This window comes from Python bivittatus, unplaced genomic scaffold, assembly GCF_059951505.1.
Source record: "Python bivittatus isolate LINGU-HERP-01145 unplaced genomic scaffold, Pbiv_v1 ctg000200_np1212, whole genome shotgun sequence".
Lineage (NCBI taxonomy): Eukaryota > Metazoa > Chordata > Lepidosauria > Squamata > Pythonidae > Python > Python bivittatus.
The window spans coordinates 3,577,619-3,598,561 of record NW_028277040.1 but is presented as its reverse complement, the minus strand read 5'-3'; the positions used below and the strand labels follow the sequence as shown (position 1 = coordinate 3,598,561).

General features: G+C 40.9%; 1 protein-coding gene and 1 long non-coding RNA gene across 2 annotated transcripts in view; one reads left to right on the top strand and one right to left on the bottom strand.

The window, feature by feature from the left end:
- UNC80 (unc-80 subunit of NALCN channel complex) overlaps positions 1-20,943 on the top strand; it is a 153,788-nt gene that overhangs the window by 115,464 nt on the left and 17,381 nt on the right. The window contains exons 51-62 of the mRNA XM_088135592.1: positions 673-708; positions 1,039-1,257; positions 6,501-6,701; positions 9,277-9,400; positions 12,190-12,315; positions 13,708-13,831; positions 14,615-14,821; positions 14,992-15,176; positions 15,480-15,645; positions 16,196-16,375; positions 17,336-17,474; positions 19,444-19,500. Of these exons, the coding sequence (XP_087991718.1) occupies positions 673-708; positions 1,039-1,257; positions 6,501-6,701; positions 9,277-9,400; positions 12,190-12,315; positions 13,708-13,831; positions 14,615-14,821; positions 14,992-15,176; positions 15,480-15,645; positions 16,196-16,375; positions 17,336-17,474; positions 19,444-19,500 (1,764 nt within the window). The remainder of the gene's footprint in view (positions 1-672; positions 709-1,038; positions 1,258-6,500; positions 6,702-9,276; positions 9,401-12,189; positions 12,316-13,707; positions 13,832-14,614; positions 14,822-14,991; positions 15,177-15,479; positions 15,646-16,195; positions 16,376-17,335; positions 17,475-19,443; positions 19,501-20,943) is intronic.
- Positions 15,522-20,943, bottom strand: part of LOC148216525 (uncharacterized) — a 31,433-nt gene continuing 26,011 nt past the window's right edge. The window contains exons 3-4 of the long non-coding RNA XR_015795176.1: positions 16,201-19,631; positions 15,522-15,654 (exon numbers count right to left, since the gene is read on the bottom strand). This is a non-coding gene — a long non-coding RNA (uncharacterized LOC148216525). The remainder of the gene's footprint in view (positions 15,655-16,200; positions 19,632-20,943) is intronic.

Here is a 20,943-nt window from a genome sequence, read left to right as displayed (position 1 = left end):
CTTTTAAATAATTTATACCCACCCTGGCAGCTAATGAATATTGATGCCTATGAGGCAATCAATTTAACGAGTTCCACACAATAACTTTACATTTGCTACCTGACAAAAAGGCCTCACACATTTTCTTCTGTTGAAATTTCACTTGGACTTACTTCCAGGTATGTGTGCTTCAGTGACATGCTAGTGTTTGTATAGAAATGTTTTCACATCAGAAAGCAAAGCTCTTCTCTTGTGGTGGGGAAACTGAGATACTGTTTTCCTCTGGGCATGCCCATACTGCCAGGTATATATATATATATATATATATATATATATATATATATATATAGGTAAATACAATGCTAAATCGAGCTTTGTGTGTATAAAGTCCAACGTGTATAGGCCTGAACAGGGCTATTGCTATCTCAAAGAAATGTTGAAACCAGCGTTTTAGCCAGGGGGTTGTACATCGGATTTCACGCACATACAACACCACATCCAAATATGACTCTTGTGCAAGAGGAAGTTGCTTCGTATGCAGAACAAGTGTGTCAGGAAGGTGGACTTGAGGAAGAAAGCATCCTGTCACCCCCCTATTGCTCCTGCATGTATTGTATTTGATCTAGAGCAAAGTGTACCTCACCTGATGGTTTCTGAAACTCTCTGTCCTTGTCTTTGTGTTCCAAATCCTAGATACCCAGAGCAAGGAGCCAAACTGCATTTTATCAGGTACTGGAATGTTGCTGCCAGCCTCTTTCCCTAGAATTTGTTATGAACTCCTTCAGTACAGCCTTTCCCACCCCCTGCTCCAAACTGGGCTTTATTTTGAATGATTTTATACCAGAGATTCCATACCAGGAGAAAACAGCCAAAGGCGCCTTAAGTAACAATTTCTGCCCTCCCTGGCTGCTTCTCTCACGGGAGAAGTATCACGCTATGATTTCCCTGCAAAGGTACACCCCATCAAAAGGCAGGGTTCGTGACAGTGTTTTCACATATCAGCCCATTCTTGTCTCTTGATTTCCACATTCTGCATTTTTCCCATTTTGTAATCTTCAGAGAAAATCTTCATTTGCTAGAGGAAGGCCAAGGCATCCAACGGGAGGAGTTGGATGAACGCATTGCTAGGGAAGAGTTTCGGCGACCCCGTGAGTCCCTGCTGAATATATGCACTGAGTTCTATAAACACTGTGGCCCCCGGCTGAAGATTTTACAGAACCTGGCTGGAGAACCCAGGGTGACTTCTTTAGAACTACTGGATGTTAAGTCTCATATGAGGTATTATTTTCTGAATATGTGTAAATATTTGCATGTCCGTTAGCAATAAGTGTGTGGGGCAAATATATAGTGTTTATTTATTTATTTATTTTATTTGTTTATTTATTTATTAAATTTGTATGCTGCCCATCTCCCCCAGTGGGTGACTCTGGGTGGCTCACAATAAAAGTAAAAGCCACAAACAATTAAAAAATAAATACCACGATTCATTAATTAAAATTAATTAATTAATTAAAAAGTCAGACTACAGAACAAGCCCTATACATAAAAACTAAAAAACATTCAAGATGACGGGGGAGTAACATCAGTTACCCCACAAGTCACTTCCACTGGTGCGAGCCCCCATGCGGGCCCCAGGCCATCTGGCATAGCCAGGATTTCATGCTCTTCCTGAAGGCCATGAGAGTGGGGGCACACCGCACCTCAGGAGGTAGGTTGTTCCACAGAGCAGGGGCCACAGCAGAAAAGGCCTCTTCCTAGATCCCACCAGTCGAAATTCCTTGACTGGTGGAGTCTGCAACATGCTCCTTCTGCTCGACCGAGTGGGGCAGGCAGATATAACGGGGGCGAGATGGCTCCTCAGGTAACCTGGTCCTGTGCCATGAAGGGCTTTAAAGGTGATAACCTTGAATTGGACCTGGAAGCAAACCGGCAAACAATGCAGCTTGCATAACAGTGGTGTTATATGGCGCCCCGGGGGCATTCAGAACTGTCCATGCCCCTGCATTCTGTGCTAGCTGCAGCTTCCAGATACTCTTCAAGGGTAGCCCCATGTAGAGCACATTGCAGTAATCCAACCGGGAGGTGACCAGGGCATGAGTGACTGTGCAGAGGGCCTCCTGAATGAGGAAGGGGCATAACTAACGCACAACATGAAGTTGCGCAAAGGCCCTCCTAGCCACGACTGCCACCTACTCTTTGAACAGGAGTCATGAGTCCAGGAGGACCCCCAGATTACGCACCAGGTCTATCTGGGGTAGTGTGACCCCGTCAAATACCAAAGTTGATAAACTCCTAGATCTTGAGGCTCCCCATACCCACAGCCACTCCTTACCAGGGTTCAGTTAAAGCCTGTTGTCCCCCATCTAGGCCCCTATAGCCTCCAGGCACCGCAAAAGGGTAGCCACAGCATCACTTAGGTCACCCAGGATGGAGATATATAATTTAAGTATCATCAGCATACTGATGATACCTCATCCCATGGTGCCCGAGGATCTCACCCAACAGTTTCATGTAGATGTTAAACAGGAGTGGTGAGAGCACCAAACTCTGAGGCACCCCACAAAGTAGGGGCCATGGGTTGGACCTCTCGCTCCCTATCAACCACTGACTGGGTTCGGCCTTGGAGAAAGGAGCTGAACTAGCACAGAACTGTGCCACCCAGCTCCAACTCCTGCAGCCGACCCAAAAGGATACCATGGTCGATGGTATCGAAAGCCACCGAGAGGTCAAGAAGAGCAAGGATGGATGCACTACCCCCATCCCACTCTTGCCAGAGATCATCTAAAAGTGCGACCAGTGCTGTTTCTGTCCCATAACCGGGCCTGAAACCTGACTGATAGGGGTCCAGATAATCCATTTCCTCCAGGATCCTCTGAAGTTGCTGTGCGACCACCTTTTCCACCACCTTTCCTAAAAAGGGAAGGTGGGAAACTGGACGAAAATTGTCCAGAAGGGTGGGATCTAGCAATGGTTTCTCGAGGAGGGGGCAGACCAAAGCCTCCTTAAAAGCCTTTGGAAACACCCCCACCCCGCAAGGATGAATTGACCACCTCTAGTACCCACCCTAAAGTCGCCTCCTTGCTGGCTTTGACCAACCAGGAGGGACAAGGATCTAAAACACAGGTAGCCATGCTAACAGCCCCGAGGACCCTGTCCACTTCCTCAGGGCCAACAGGATCAAACCGTTCCCAGATAACTGGGTAAGACTGCTCCCCGGGCATCTCCACTGGACCCACCACATGCTTGGCCTCCAACTGAGAACGGATCTGAGCGATTTTATCCATCAGGTGTTCAGCAAATTCTTCTGAGCCCTCCCTACCCAGGAGCGACTGAGTGACCCTGAACAGGTCTGCCGGATGACACTCTGAGGATGCAATAAGAGTGGAGAAATGCTGACATTTCACCGCCCTTACTGCCACGAGGTAGGCTTTAATAGTGGCTCTAACCCGTGTTCGGTCAGACTCATCTGTAGGTTTCCACCAGTGGCGCTCAAGGTGTCTCTTGGCCCTGTATAGCATGAATCAGAATTTTAAATTTTCTTTCAACTGTGAGTAGAATAAGATTTTCTGGTTTTCCAAATTATCTCCAAGTAACATCATAAAAAGAGAAAGGGAACACATGGTTAAACACTTCAAAGACTGTAGATGCACATCACAACAAAATCCACATCACAACAATGGAAAAACTGTTGCAAACACCTGCAGTGTCATCAGTTGGCTGAAATTTGTAATTACAGATCTAGTCATCTCTGTGTGTAGAACTTAGCTAAGTATATTTTCAGGAAACCATTCAGCATGTACTTTTTTTTTTTTAATTGCAGTATCAGCCTAGTTGGTGTTTATATTTATGACTTTTCTTATCCTCGAAGACCGATGGTTGGAAGGTTGTCAGGAACATATAATCTGCTACTCTGAGATGTAGATAGGTTTTTGCAGAAATATATATAGTTCTTTAGAGATGCTTGTTGAAGAAAATAATGAAGTCAATATGCTTTTCGTGATGGCCCTTTTCCTTTCCTCCTTAGTTGTAGAAAATAGGATACATCAGTTTTGATTCTGCCTTCTAGGAAAACTGAGGCTTCCCACTGGCTCCAGAACTCTTGAGATGATTAAAAATAAAAGGGATTATTTATTTCCCTGATTCCATCCATTATTAGAGCTAGGTTATGCATCTTCAGACAGTCCCTCCTCTGAGAAGAGCCTGCAGTGGCAATAAATTCTGTATCAGATGAATCTTATCTACAGCATCCCTTAGAAAGCCAGGAGGCCACCAAGAGCTTGGGTGACTGGCCTCTTACTTGCAGGAAGCCTTCAGGCATGCAATCTACCTTCCGCCAGGTAGACATTACTTTTAGAGAGCAGAGAAATCAAAAAACTGGTATGACTCTGGTGCCAGTGCATCCAGTGATCCCAGAACACTGAACATCCAGCTTCTCCCATCCAGAGCATGGGAACAGCTGGTTCAGCCCAGAGCCCAGCTTGGCATCAGGGACAGGTAGCAGCAGCAGAATCATGGACTACTCACTTATGACTGCTGTGGGGGGAAGCACAGGCACAGGAAGCGTGCATTTTGATTAAACCATACCTGCCATTTTGCTGCATGGGTCTGCCACTCCTTCTGTAAAAAAATTTAGAGCTGGCCTTGGAGAAGGAAGGAAGGAGCTTTAAAGGAAGGACTTGGAAAAGATATTACATAGTCCGGAGATTAAAGGAAGTATGAGAAAGAAACTCAATATAACCCTGCCTACTTTTGTTTAGTATAAGATAGGACAGAGAGAAACTCTGGCAGGCTTTCAAGATTCTGTTATTATAGCCTACAACAATAAAGTAGCATCCTAAAATCCCTGCGGTGTCTGGACCTGGCCTACCTCAAAGGGCTGGTGCCTTCAGCTCAGTTTTCCATTTACTCCTATCACCCTGGAGAAATTAGGATCTTCTCCCTCCCTCTTAGCTCTGAGGGGGCAGTCCCAAAGGTATTTTCTCAATCTGCTAAGCAAACTCCTGTCAAACTATGGAGACAATAAGGGACCAAACACATTTCCAAAATAAAGAGAAGAAGCTATTGCTGGGCCTGTAATTTAAGTTCTTCCCCATTCCTATCCTTACTCCTTCATCTTCATCCTCTTCTTCCTACTACTCTTGATCCTACCAGGGGAAGATGAAGGACAAGATTAGCAAATGCTGCCATGGCCAGAAGAGCAAAAAATATAGGAGGATAAAGGGAAAGCTAGAACATGTTCCAGGCCAGGTTCTCCTGCTAAATCCCCATATGGTGATAATGCCCAGAGGGAATCTACCTCCACACTTGCCATCACCTCTTTGTGTTCCAAAGGCAGGTCCTCAGACTAGTTTCTTCTAAAGAATGCCAAACCTCAAGGGACATCCAGTCAGTGTTGGGCTCAGATAAGCAGGAATGCGACTCATGAAGCAAAGATGTGCACTCTGTTGCCCCACTCAACAAAAGGTATTCAACCAGGAAGGGGTGAGGTGCCAGACAACTGGAAGACGGCAAACATTGCCTTTCTCTTCACAGAGAGGGAAAAGGAAGATGCCGGGAACTATAGGCATCAGGCTGTCACTGATACTTGGGAAGATTGTAGAGCAGACTATAAAATGCATATGCATTTCTATTATTACAATAAGCTTTCTTGAATTGAAAAATAGTAGAATATTGCAAGATATATCCTCTGATTATCATTAACTTTGTGATTCTTTCAGTTTTCCTAAAGGGAAAAAATTCTTCTGTTTTAATAATAGATTAGTGGATAATACTGTGCTTGCCTTCTAATACTCAAAATATCAGAAATGTTTGAAAATCAGACACATAGATTTAATTATGCTTCAGATAATACTAAATCAAATGCATATCATTAAACAAAAAGAGTATGAAAAAGCTAGGCAGATAGGGATCAGTATAACAGCAACACATAAACATCCTACTTTAAAACTTGGTACTATTATACTGCTCTAATATTTTCCTCATCTTTTAGATAATAATTTTATATATTATTTCATGTAATATATAAAACTAAGGAAATGAATAATATGGTCCCTCTGCCTAATAAATTTACTGTGTAGCAAAATTATTAAGAATGCAGTATGGATACAAGAAATGCCACTCTACTTAAGCCATCATATCATTTATATGATGTATGTGCATGTATGCATGTTTCATTTAGATAAATATTATTTTACATTTCAGAAAAGTATTTAAAATGTTAAATATGACTTAGGTCAGCCTTCCTTAGTCTGGTGTGTTCTCCTGATATGTTAGACATCAGATTTCTATAATATTTTGCCATCATAGTCTTTTGGTTGCCACATCTCTAGAGTGCGTCAGAGTCAAAAGGCTGCCTGCAACAGGTAGCGAGAATCACAAGTGTGATGGTCAATTATCTTCTTGGACTATGTAGCATTTTATTTAATGGGAGTGTGTTTTTCCATGCCACAATAGTCAACACTTTCTCAAAAGAGCTCACGGTATAAAATCCAGGTTTTCCTTTTAATGAGCAATGGTTTTAGATTGGCAGAGATTGCACATTCCCTTCTGAAGCTGGCACCTTATGACACCCAGACAATGGAGAGCCGTGGGCTCCGGCGGTACATCATGGAAATGCTGCCCATCACTGACTGGACTGCTGAGGCCGTGAGGCCTGCCCTTATCCTCATCTTGAAAAGACTGGATCGTATGTTCAATAAAATTCACAAGATGCCTACTTTGAGGTAAGTGTGTATGACAGAAACCTATGGGGGGGTCCATTTCTGATATTGCAAGCCTTGAAGGAAGGGTATGTTGTTTCATTGACAGTGTTCACTACGCTGAACTCTTACAGCAAATATTTAAAAATATCTTTCTTCTATGAGCCTATGAGCCTTTGGTCATACTGGGAAACAACAGTAGCAGAAATGAATCTTTTGTGAAGAGTCACAAGAAGAATTGTGTGACCCAAATGCAGTGTTTCCTAGCATGTTTTAGCTATATTAGCTTACTCAAGCCTCAGATTAATCACTTGATTCTGCAAAAACACTGGCAAGTTCTTTGGATAGTTCCCGAGATGAACAAAAATATACAGCAGGTACAAACTAGAATGACAAATAACTTGGAACAGGCCATGTAAAATTTAAGGTAGCCTTTGAGGTTGGTTTGATGAAATGGAACCAGGCCCATGGAAATGTTCATCATCATATTTTTTTTAGATTTTTAAAGGCTTAGAATGCTGTTTGACACTCTGTCTTTAGGTTTCTTAATTAATCATTGCTTGTAAGCAAATATACAGAGAATGCATTCTTCGATCTTTGCCTATGAAATGAAATAACCAATGTTCTTTTTCTCATTTTATTTCCTGAAAACTTTTTCATAGGTCAAAAGAAATGGTTGACAGAAATAGTTGTATATTCTACTTTATCTCTATCTAATTCTCAATCAATTTTCCAACCCTTGGAAATTTTTTAATGGCTCATTCCTTCTCTACTTTTGAAAAGCGCTTTCTCATTAGCAGGACAAACCCAATTTCGAATTGCCAATTCAGCAAATCTGCTAACTGTAGTGATTTCTTGTCATAGGAAAGGACTGAGATACAGAGACATTGTCTGGTGCAGGTAGTCATAAAACATGGCTTAAAAATGAGCATCAGGGGCTGAGTACTCCTTCCTTCTCTCCAGCACACACAAACTTGAATATATATGAAGTCGGAGTTCCCTCTACATTGCCTAGGATAATCTTGTTTGCAATTTCTGATCACTATTGCTTTTCATGGTCTAATTCCAAATTAATGTTTCTATGAAAGATCTACATGCTCATCCTTGGAGAATTTTAGATTTGTCTATATTTCCAAGTCCATTAGCAAATCTTTGGTTTTTCCCCATAATTGCCTTGATCTGAGAATGGCAGCTACATGAATGAATTCTGGAAGAAATAAACAGATTTCTGGTATTCCAAATCTCCTGACTTCTTTTTAAATATTGATATAGGAAGGAACTTGACTACAGGTGAACAAGGGCTAGAATTGCAATATAAAAGCAACTGGAAGGGTAATAATGTCTTCTCTTCCTATCACTGGATATGAAACAGCAATATTGTCTTGACAGTCACCAAATGCTAGAGTATTAATTTATTTGTAGAATATTGCAAATACCACATTGATTTCTAAAATTTAAGAATGTTTACAGAAATCTCTTAGGGAATTCATCACATGATAATCCATGAAGAAAAAAAAATTTGCATCACACTTATACAGTGTTCTCACTCTACTTTCCATACTAAAACTACCCTGTAGGGTGAATGCAACTGGATATATGCACAGCGCTTCATGATTTTGCATCCAGCGGTAATCCCATACTCTTGTCTGAACTAACCTGTTGAGTGTCTGTCTGCAACATGTGCACATGTAGTAAAGGATCTGCTGCATTTTAATATATATTTCAAATTTCCAGAGGATATCTGTTATCTTCCTCTGGATAGGCAAAATTCATAAATATTTTTTCCAAAGAGAGAAGAATTTAGATTTGTGTTTTAGAAATCAAATGGAAGTAAAGCTGGAATTTATATCATGCCTATTAAGACCAATTCTTGTTAATAAATTTTTATATATTGCTTCTTTGCAAATTCTCTGTCTAATGTTTAAAAAGTTTGAATAAAGCAGAAATAAACCATGGATCAATCAGGCAGATTGCCTGTCAGTATTTAATGAACAACCACACTGTATTCTCTTGAGTGACCTACAGAGATGGAAGTCAAACATCAACTATACGACCACATGCAACCACTGAACCAAGAGTGGGCCATGTTTGTGATGTCTGTGGAGCATGGGTGTTTGCAACATGCAAGTAACTCAGCAAAGCATGAAGGATGACCTGCTATGGCTAGATGTAAAAGGCTGTTCTGAGTCCCTCAGAGTTCAATGATTTATTGTAAACAGTGATATTGCTGTTTAACATGTACACCTAGAATTGAATTTCTCAGAATATTTAGATTTTTTTCTAGTGCAGAAAGGCTGCTTGTAAACAGCTATCTCCTAGACATTAGAAGTTTGCTTCATTTGCTAGTTTTACCTTTATAAAAGTAGTGTTATGTGCCCATGCTCATTTTTCTTTCTCATCGATTTTGTTGGTAATCTGAGCATTTTACAATGTTTTTTATTCCACTGTCCTTCTGAATAATCTGGGTAAAATGATTACATTGTGAAACAGGTTGTTGCCATCTGAGATCTCCTTTATCTTGAACTTTCCTTGGTGTTCCTATCTCTCCGTCACATTTTTGTGGACTAACCATCTAATGCCACCTACCATTGTGTTCTAGGAGACAGGTTGAATGGGAACCTGCCAGCAATTTGATTGAAGGGGTTTGTTTGACACTTCAGAGGCAGCCAATCATATCCTTCCTGCCTCATCTTAGGTCACTGATCAATGTCTGTGTCAATCTGGTGAGTAGATAAAATGGCAATCTCCTGCACATCTGCTAAGCTTCCTTCTACAATACAAACTTCCTGTTCAGTACTCCTAGAAAGAACTTCCTTGAAATAACACTAGAAATAATGAAGGACATTTTCAAAGTGGTGCATGGGGAGAGAATGAGAAAGAAACCCATAGTCCGATGAGTGGTTTTTGCTACTTTCCACGCACCACTCTGAAAATCCGCTTCTGCATGTTGCGCTGAGAGTTGAGGGCTGCAAGTTGGAGAGTGGGGTGGTGGATACTGCACACACCTGCACACACCTGATAGAGGAGCTGGAAGGGGGTGTGGGACTCTTGAGACATTATTCAGTCTCACCTTGTAAAAATAAACTATTTTTATTGCTCTGCAAAAGGGCATCAACTACTGATTAACTCAATTACTAGAGTAAATTTGTTTTGCCATTTGTAATGTCCGTACACAGTTTAAAGAAAGTTTGGGGTTTCTTTGTACAATGTTCAGATCCTTCTGATTCTTAAAACTATGATGCTTCTGGATTGCATTAAGGAATACCAATTTTACCTGGTGTGTTACTGACATGTTTAAACGGCTATAATCACTGTGTACAGTTGACCCCAAAGACAATTCAACAATAGGTAAATCCTTTACGGGCATGATACTTTGATTAAAAAATCAAGCCAGGATAGCCAGTCTAATGGTAAATGTCATTTAAGTAGGAACTCAAGTAAATCATTAGATAAAAATATTGAGCTTTTATAAGGTTGGAATGAAAGCTAATAAATTGGGATAATTTCCTTATATACAGTGCTGGTGTAAATTTGCTTGCAGTTTCACTTATCTGTACTATAGTTTGAAAAGACATTGATTGCAGTTCGGAGGACTGAAGAATGTAGGACATTCAGGGAATTCAGCCTGAGTCAGCCAAACAGGAAGAACAAGATGCTGAATTATGCTGGCTCTTGGCCCGATACACCAGGGCCTTTACACCCTTACCATGCTCTGAGTCAAGAGTATACAACTTCCATCAGCTGGAGGACCATACTGGGATTGGTGGGGCATGCCAAGGGCTGAATTCAAGAACTGAGTGTCCCAAGACCCCAAGTTGTAGCATCTCAGGGATGAAGTGATGTGTTAAAAGGCTGCAAGGGTTGTTTCCCATTTTGACCCTTAATTTCCCCAAGCTGCCAAATAAATCAAGCCAGCTTTTCCAGCCCCGCCCACTCTGAGGGCTGCAAAAGGAGATGTTGATAAGGCACGTTTTGCACCTCTGCTCTAAATCTCTTGAAAATTATCACAAAGTGCCTGCCCCCGGCATGAGGTCCCCCCCCTGAGATCGATTGGCCCCCACCCTGCTGGTGGTTTGAAGACCTGGCTCTTTGCCCAAGCCTTTGGGGAGTGTGATTGAAGCCCCCTTTTAGGTTGTGGGGTTTGTTTTTTTTTCCCTGCCCAGTTTGCCATCTTTTATTCCTTTTTTCTTGTTTATTATTGTATTGTTTTATTCCTTGTAATACTGTTACTTCTTGTTATTCTTTGCCCAGAGTTGTTGGGGGTTGAGCAGTATACAAACTTAATAAATAATAAAGAAAGGAAATTAGTCAGTGAATATTCACTCCTTCAAATGGAAGAGAGTACTACTTTCTTTTTTAAGATCTAGTAGATCTTTTACTAGCTAGATAACTAGATCTTGTAAGATACAAGCAGCTGATGGAAAACAGACTGGAAGAAATGCACAGTTGCAGTCCTCCTCCAACCAATATGAATAATCCAGCATTTAAAATCTACAGGAACAAGATGCTTGTGCTAGCTGAGGTCTCAAGTGGGGAGGTGTCAAAAAGTGCCCAGGATCTTGTAATTGTGTCAAGATGGTGCCCGTGATCATGGAACTGAAGCCCCATCGGATCTTACCTGACATATGCATGCGATGCATGTAAAGAAGGGTCAGGGCTTCAATTGTGTGCTTGTGGCTGCCTTCATGACCTTTTGAATCCCCCTTCTATGCACACCCTTGTGTGCTAGCCAAAAACTTTAAAAAACTTATAACAAATTATATGTTTTGGCCACTACCAAATTCCTGAGAAAAGCCTACACTTACAGTAAGCAGATAGTTGATAACTCAAGTTTCAATCACTTTGAGTAGCCATTACACCATTGGATACTAGGGTATGTGTGTTTTTGTTTTTGTTTTGAGAGGACCATTTGTCATGGCCTGAAACTATACTTGGCATAAATTCTCTATTAAAATCTTATGTACAATATATAAATTGAAATCCTCCCCTTGCCCCCATGCAAGTTTGTTATACAAGAGGAGAGTCTGAACATTGTATGAACAATCACACGAGGGAGTCTGAATATTTTTTAAACCCAGTCTGGATCAGACTCAGGACATTACCCTGACATCAGGAGATAACAACTTAAGCCAACTAGTACATTGTGATTTCAAGTACATGTTTCCATTGAGTACAGTAACTACATGGCATACCCTCCAACCCCACCTAATCTACCAGTACAGTGCTGGTTATTCAGGGCTAGTACTGGGTACATTCTTAATTGTGCTGATTTTCCTTGTGCCTTCCGTCCAATCCTTCTGCTAACCCTGTAGCAGCACCTTTTCCTTCCCATCCATCTCCTGCTAGAACCACTCCTTTCCCTTCTTGACCCCAGCTACCGCAAGGCATGTGGAGGGCCCTGAGCATCCCAGTCTTGCGCTATCTGAAGCGTGAACCTCATTAACATTGGAGGGTATGGCATGGATGGAATTGTAATAGTTGGTCAAGGTGATGTGCTGTGTTTGTATTGCAGGTGATGGGAGTAGTAGGACCTTCCAGTGTGGCCGATGGATTACCCCTTCTTCATCTCAGCCCTTATCTCTCGCCACCTCTACCCTTCAGCACAGCTGTTGTCCGGCTTGTAGCATTGCAGATTCAGGTGTGACTGCCTTGCCTGTTAGACAGGCTGTGCTTCTCATGTGGTTGAGGCACCAGTTCACTGGTGCTCTTTTGTTTTCTGCGAAAGCTGGGCAAAAACTGTGAAGCAAAATTCATACTTCCCCATACATATGCTGAAGTTCAGTATCTCAGCATTTAGCAACTCTCCAGGTCTTCGGTGGGTGTCAATTTAGCATAAATCCAGTGAGTCACATTGGAATCATGCAGACTGAAACCAACCAAAGGCCTGACATGAGAGACAGCTGTACTTCTCAGGAATGTAGACAAGCATTATTCATTCTTGCTACTTAGCTGAAGAATAAGAGCTATGAAAGTGCAGAAGCAATAAATCTTTTGTAGGTTGTGAATTTGAAAGGCTAAAACTAATTTCATGGAAGTGCTTTATATGAATCTGAGGATCAGGTATTTTTACATTCTGCCCTTTGAAGTATTCTATATAATTTCAAGGTTGCATACCCACTCATAAACATTTATTAACTCTAGAAGATATTGCTTATCAGTTTACTATCCCAGATTTCCAGAAGTTAATTGACAGCTTTCCTTTCCTTTCATCTCTCTCTCTCTCTCTTTTACCCTTTTAATTACTTAATTATTGATTCTGTCTGTCAGATAGATGAAGATCATCTGGGACTTATATCAGAGTCAAATGAAATCTGGTTAAAAGAATAAAGAGACCATATAAAGTATACAGCTGATGTTAATGGTTTTTAAAAATATTCATTATCAAGTATACTTTTTTAATAGCCTAAATTCTGTGGATAACTTGGGATTCTACAATGCATTGCTCCTACTTTGGAAAATGCAAGTTTTGTGCTTCGTTTGGGGGAGGGGTAGTTCTTCATTAATACTAAGTTAAGGTGAGAAGGCAAAAAATATCACATTTTTTCAGTAGAGATGCAGGTTTTCTGCTGCAGTTTCCATCTTTGGCAGTTGGCAGAATCAGGATCAAACCAAAACAATAGGTACCATCTTCCAAATGTATATTTTCAGAGAGACGTAGTGAATTTTTAAAAATGACTAAAATGCTTTCCCTTGCACTTTTTCTAGATTTTTTTATTTCAGACTTTTTGGCTTGCATTGGCATAGATAACTATCAGTATACTATCTGCTGGGAAATAATTTAGGGTAAAACAAAGAGGTCAATGAGCTCAAAACGTTGAATGTTTAATCGATTGATTATGTTGAAGCTAGAAGTTGCCTCTTTCAATGACTTCATCTAAGGTGGTGAACCCATCCAGAGGTGGACACAACATGTTCCTGTAGTGTACTGGGTAAACCAAGTGTCTGTGGATCCAATTTTTTAAAGCCAGTTTCCCCCTTTTAATCTGCCAATATTAATTAATATTTAATCTTTTTTATTATCACTGCACAGGCTTTGAAAGAAGATTTTCCCTTAAGCCATGTGATCTCCCCATTCACCAATCAGGAGAGAAGGGAAGGAATGCTTTTAAATCTACTGATTCCATTTGTGCTCACAGTAGGATCAGGAAGCAAAGGTCTGATTAACAGAAAGATTCTTTTGTTTCCCCCTCCTGCCTGCCTCTCTGAACCAGCGATGTTTGTGCTTTGTTATCCTTCATGTTTCTTTTGATACAAGCATTCTTTTACTGGTGTGTTTCAGTAGGGTTTGTTGGGGACTTGGATGAGAAAATTGGTGTGTTGTAGTGTCCTTCTCTCATTTCAGCTGTGTTTTCTGAATTAAATCTTTGACAGAGGAGCTCCCCTTTTTGAAATCAGGAGAATGACAGAGCAGGCCGGACAAAGCAAAAATTCACCTATGTGTAAGAAAAAAATGGGGACAAACAAGAAAACCACACAGCTTCTACATAGGCCACTCTTCTTGTATGGTTTAAACTCTCTTATTTAACATGACCGTGTCTGCAGCGCAACCCAAAGGGTTCATTCACACTTCTGGCTGGGCTCTGATCTGCCACATAAGTGTGCATGGGAGGGTACAGCTTAGACCTTAGCTTTTCAAGGGCCCATGTACTTGCCTTAGGTTAGCAAGCCCAGAGAAGATATGGTGAAGTCCAGCATGAGTCCCAATTCTTAAGAGTCAGATATAATATCGTGTGGGGAAAGTACACCAAGAGCATGATTTCTTTGTCTTGTCTTGTTGTATTTGTTCTTGGATAACTTTGTCTTTTGCTTACAGAAGGTAAAGGTAGGGAAACTGATTGTGATTTACATAATGTTCATGTTTCATCATGTGGTGTTGAATCTTTTCTGGGAATCAAAGTCTGATCTGCTCTTTGTCTTTTCCCTTTGATATCATGCAGACAGCCCTTGGCTGGAGCAGCCTGAAGTTCTCCTGCTGCTCCAGACAGTCATTAACATTTTACTGCCACCTCGCATTATTAGCACTTCACGCAGTAAGAACTTCATGTTGGAGAGCTCTCCTGCCCACTGCTCCACTCCAGGAGATGCAGGGAAGGACCTGCGTAAGGAAGGGCTAGCTGAATCCACTAGTCAAGCAGCCTACCTGGGTGAGTGAGAATTTCCATCTGGCAATGAAATTTGGGATCGATCTTATAGGATTGCAATAATATTTTCCTCTCAGAAAAGTTGATTCCAAATCTTGAATGTGCAGGTATGCATGGGTTGTTATCACTGTGCTGTTCTTTAATTTTTCTGACTCATTTGTCTCATTTTTTAGCTTTGAAGGTGATCCTTGTTTGTTTTGAGCGGCAGCTTGGTAGCCAATGGTATTGGCTGAGTCTGCAAGTCAAAGAGATGGCTTTGCGAAAAGTTGGAGGGCTGGCCCTATGGGATTTCCTGGATTTTATTGTTCGCACTAGAATTCCTATTTTTGTGCTTCTTCGCCCCTTCATTCAATGCAAGGTAATCCACTATTAATATTAGTCATATTTTCTTTCTGAAATGACACTGCAAACAGGATTTACTATTGCTCTGGTAGGGACAAGACAGTCCTTTATGGTAAGGTGCTCTTGTAAGTAGGAGCAATACACCTCAAATTCAAAAATTCTATTTCAAAAGTATTGGTTTGCAAATTAGTATGCCTGATTCGCTGTGGGTTTGTAAAGGTCTGGCCCCATGAAAATGGCTAAGAATAGTTGTTCTGTATTAATAGCATGTATGATTTTTTCAGTCTTCATGGCTGTCCCCTACCATTGTCATCCTCAGTTGCTAGCCCAACCAGCTGAGAATCATGAGGAACTGACTGCCCGACAACACATTGCTGACCAGCTGGAGCGGCGCTTCATCCCCCGCCCTCTCTGTAAGAGCTCTCTCATTGCAGAATTCAATAATGAACTGAAGATCCTCAAGGAGGCTGTGCATAGTGGATCAGGTGAGGACACTGTGGGAAAAGGCAGGTTGAAGATGAAGCAAACAGAACAAGAATATGTCAAAAACCCAAGTGTTTCCTCTTCTCATCAAACTCGTATGATAGAATGGAAATTATAGAATTGAATAAAATTCAGGCTGAGAAATCTTAACTTTGATAAATGATGTGGGAATCCTCATTCAAGTTTACAAGCAGTTGTAAACTTGGATGATGGTGGTGATTCAAGGGTCATTTACTGTAGATTAGAGTTTATGACACCGGGAGAAAAACATTGTGTGATGGTTACCTGTGCTTATAATTTCTGATGAGGCATTTTTAAGAATGGTGAGATGTTTCTTGCTATTTCATAGGAACATGGAATTAAACTAAGTACATCTCAGAGGAAAGCTCCTCCTTTCTTTATCCACACTGTTAATCCTTCACATGCTGATGGCCCAGAATCACATGGCCTTCCTTGGTAAAAGCTATGAGCTTACATAGAATGGCTTCTTAATAACATTATTCTTTTCCACTAGCATAACTGTCATTCCCTCACCCCGAACCCTTGTTCTAGCTTACCAAGGAAAGACCTCCATCAGCACTGTGGGAACCTCCACCTCTGCCTATCGACTGAGCCTTGCCACAATGTCCCGCTCCAATACCGGCACTGGAACCGTCTGGGAACAGGATAGCGAGCCTTCTCAGCAGGCCTCCCAGGATACTTTAAGCAGGACAGATGAAGAAGATGAAGAAAGCAAGTATTCACTAACCTAAACACGAGAGTGCCCGTTTTGGCCTTGCAGTCCAACCTCCTGCTCAGTCAGGAGTCTTGGTGCACAGCTGGAGGGTTCCCTTTTTTCCACATAGAACTTTTCCCACCACTGGGCTCCAGTGAATCAAGCTAAGAGCAAAGGTCCGGGGACAGTGATGGCAGGGCATTAAGGCACAGGAAGGCGGGAACCTGAGGAACTCTTCAATCCTCTTACATACATCAATTCTTTTCCTTAAGTTGGACCCTGACTCTTTGTTCTCTATGGGACTGGGCCAAGGAAGTGTTTAACATATACCATCTGACCTCATTTGGCATATCTTCTTAAATTTCCTTAAATTACTCAGGTTAAAAAAGCATCAAACGACCAGGTTCTTCAGTTGTATTTTTATCACTTTTTTTCTTTTTCAAGTCATTTTGGCTTTCGTATTAACTGGGAAGGCTTGTAGAATAGGGTTTAAGGAGTTAAGACTTTGACCAAGGAGACCCAAGTTTACATCTCCATTCAGCAAACCTGAAAACGTGGGACCAGTCTTAACCTAGTTTAACTCATAGTGTTGTTATTCTGGGGATCAGTTTAGGGGGAAGAGTCTCACACACACACACACACACACACACACACAAGCTAGATAAGAGGATGCCCCCCAAGCTACTATGTATAAACAGGGTGCAGACCCCATACTCACTCACACTGAAGATGTTACCGAGCTGGGTAATGAAATGTTTGCAAGCAAACAACCAAGCTCAGAGACTCCATATGCTAAATAAATGGGAAGTTATAAGAGAAGTGGGGTGTCCCTGCTTTTGCAGGCTTGAGCCTTGGCAGCCATGACAGGCTTGGCATTCCTAGCCAAAGGGTCTCCTACAGAAGATCACCACCTGACAGGCTAACCCTTGAAGCCCCAAATGAAGGACTATTCATTCTTTCCTCTGAATTCCTTTCAGATGACTCAGTGAGCATGCCCAGTGTGGTAAGTGAACAGGAAGCATACCTTATGGGGACCATTGGGAGGAGGCGATTCTCCAGCCATCTCTCCAGCATGTCCGCACCCCAGGCTGAAGTGGGCATGTTACCCAGTCAAAGGTAACAAAATGGCCTGTTTCTCATTTCCTGATATTTTTCACAAGAACAGAAATTACAAAGGTATAATAGAGCTTATAATTCAGAGGTGTTGGGGTAAAGACCAGACAAAATAAAGCAGATCCAGTCCTGGCTTTTTATGAGTGTTTGCAATAGGGATATGCTTAGTAATCATCCTCATTAAAAACATTCAGGTTTTCTTAGGTACTTCTCATCAGCTGCAAAAAGAGCTGTATTAGTCAATGTTACTTTTCCATGATGTATTTTAAAGGTTCAAAACCCTAGTGCTTGAATTATATCTCTATCTGAAGATATTTGCAAATGCACTTTTAAAAATCAAATGCAGACACATTTGGCTTGGAGGGGATATCCATGAATGGCTGAATTACTTCTGTAGTTGCACATTGAACAAACTGCCTTCTGAGCAAATTTATTCTTGTAATGCACAAGTCTTTGGAAGTATGTGTGGGTAGACAGAAATGGAGGAATACATAAATTGTTTTACATAAACTAGTAAACCAACAGCTTCAGATTGCAATGCCTTATATTCACAATCACTTTTCAAGTATTAGAAACTCCGGTACCCCCTCCCCACCCTTTCCTGATGCCTAATCCTGATTTAGGTAACTAGCTGGCAAGGATTTAATCTGGTGATATATACTTAACCGTGCTTAGCAGACTTTTCTTAGATAGTTCTGGACAGTGAACACACAAGACAGGAGATGAAACTTTACAAAGCTAGGCTACAATGACCAATTGGAAAACAAATCGGTCTGAATTCACTCTGCAGGCCTCTTGTGACTGCTTTCCTCATGGGTCAAAAGCGGTTTTATTAGGGTTTTTAAAAAATCACAGGAGAGCCAAATTAGATCTTCTGTGCCTCATCTCCTCTGGAAACAGACACAGCTACTTTAATTAGTCACAGACAGCTGCTTCCTGCATTCTGGGGGGCCTCTTCCACATCAAACCCACTGCATGCCACTAGCAGTTGTGGTACTTAACAGAGCTGTCAGCTTTCTCAAATAACTTTGGCTTTAATATAAAAAAGTCATATTTATCTCGCTTTTAATATTTTAAAAGTTTCAGTAATGTTCTGCTATACATTCTACTTGTTAGCTGAAAAATATGTTTTCCTGATCATATTTGGAAAAAAAATCAATAGAATCACAAGCGTTTATCAGTTTAATTAAAGGTGTTTGAATTCCCGACAATTGAGAAGTGAGAGAGATAAGGTTTGATCATTTTTGTGGCAAGGGGAAATTATTTTAACTGCAATGTGCTATTGTATTACAAACCAGGAAAAAAAAAAAAAGACGGGATTGCACTTTGGGGCAATGTTCCCGAACATTATAGGACTAGGGTTATGAAATAGTGCAGTCTTGTTTAGACGGCTGGATGGATCAAAGATCCCATCATCAAAAGAGAACGCAGACTTGTCTACTACTGAGGATATTTTAACTATGCTTCCAAATATACAGTTGGGAGATCAGAGGACTGAAACTTCTCCTAAGCCCTAGTGTTGGATTAGTGCCACATTCCACATATCCTCTCCAAATAAATCTTTTGGCATCTCCCACCTCAGTAGTTCAGTTCAGTGGCTGGGAGGTAGAGGAAGTTGGGAAGCTCAAATGCCTGACTACTGCTTATGCCTATGAAAGGAAAAATGGTTTATGACTGTGAATTATATTTTTCACTGAGACTAGATGGGAGTTAGCCTCTAAATGTGTTATATAAATGTGGAGATCGTTGCATCACATCTTCTCTATGCAGGAAGCTCTTTAGATTGGAGGAAAATTCGTCTTTCAATCTTTCAGTTGCTTCTCTTCAAGGAATTAGTGTTGAGGCCAATTTGCTCTCCTTTATTTTCTCTACTATCCTTCTGATACTTATTTTCTTTGAACACAGAGACAATTGCATGCTTTAAAAACATATTTTCTTCCTTAAATGCTTCACCTCCTTGCCCATCCTGCAGTGAACCCAATGTCCTCGATGACTCCCAAGGCCTGGCCGCTGAGGGCAGCCTCTCTAGGTACAGTGTTTACCCTACTGTATGTCAGTGTCTGTGCTGGGAACAATCTGCTCCCTATCTTCACTGTCTCTCTTCCATCCTGATTCTCTTTTCCTCCATTTCAGTTTCTTGTTCTTCACTGATGGTCAGGCCTGCAAGTCAAAGGTGTAGCAACCTGAGCTAGGTGTGTGCTCTGGCTCCATCAACCTTTATTGGCAAAATAAAATTCAAAGAGCAGTGTGGAGCAAAGCTGCCAAACCATCTAGGTTATCTGTTGGAGCAGTTCTCTTCTTCCCTCATTCCCTTTGTAGTTTTGACTACAGGAATATAAGAAACATTTATTGCACATTACTAAAAGAATAGTTAAGGTACACACAGCTGGAGGCTTTAAAAAATAAAGCTGCTCCTTCTATTTGTTCATAATATAGTTAGGAATGTTAATCTTTTATAAGCATTAGTATAGTGTTCATATAGATTAATCACAAAGATATGGCTGTGCAGAGTTAGCAGCTTGTGCTTGTTAGAATTACATAAGCTTTTTCCGTAAGTAGCTTGATTACAGTGCTTTTTATATTATGAAAGTGCATTATCTGGATTTTACTTTCACCTTCTAAAGAAAGCAACTATTTTCAAGAAAGCAAAACAAAACACAAAACAAAACACCCAAGAACAACCTTATTTTCAGATCTTGTTCCTTTTTTCGCCTGTCATTAGTTATAAATGTAATGTTTTTGGCTGTCAATGAGAGGCTGCAGAAATAAGTGGATGTAACTGACTGGTGCAATATCCTTGTTGTGATTATGGCATCAACTGTTAATCAATAACCCTAACCTTAACCCATTTGGCAGGCAAAAAAGGAACATGAGCCTTGATTTTTTGAAATCAGACATCTGGCAACGTTCACTTTGAAACTAAAATATCCTTACACAAGGAGTAAGATAGATGCCTTTAAATATGCCTTTAAAGTATATTTGTTTTAAGATATAATGGGATGACTGCACCTTTAATGTTCAGCTCAATCATTTGAATCATTTTTACTGTTCTGCTGTGTGGATGCCTCTCACCTGGCCCACTGTAGCTAGGAAGGCTCCTATTTTACTTCGTGCCTCATTAAAGAAAACCATTATAGAAAACTGTATCAATTGTGCCAAGACTGCTGCCTTCTTTAACACTCTAATGCTCAGGCAATATTAAGAAGGATTATTGGGAATTACCTCTTTGCTTCAGTGTGTCATTGTTTTTAGATATTAAGGACAGGAAATTATCTATTACTGGCCGTGGTATAAAAACATACATGGGAGAGAAAAATACACTTTTGTGTGTAGAAAGTAGGGATTTATAACATGAATCAAACATCCTGATGTGTCTGAACAAGCATGAATTAAACAGAAAAATAAACTTATCTGAAGTCCCATTGACTTCAGTGGGATAAACTTCTGGATAGATATATAGGGTGTTCCAGAA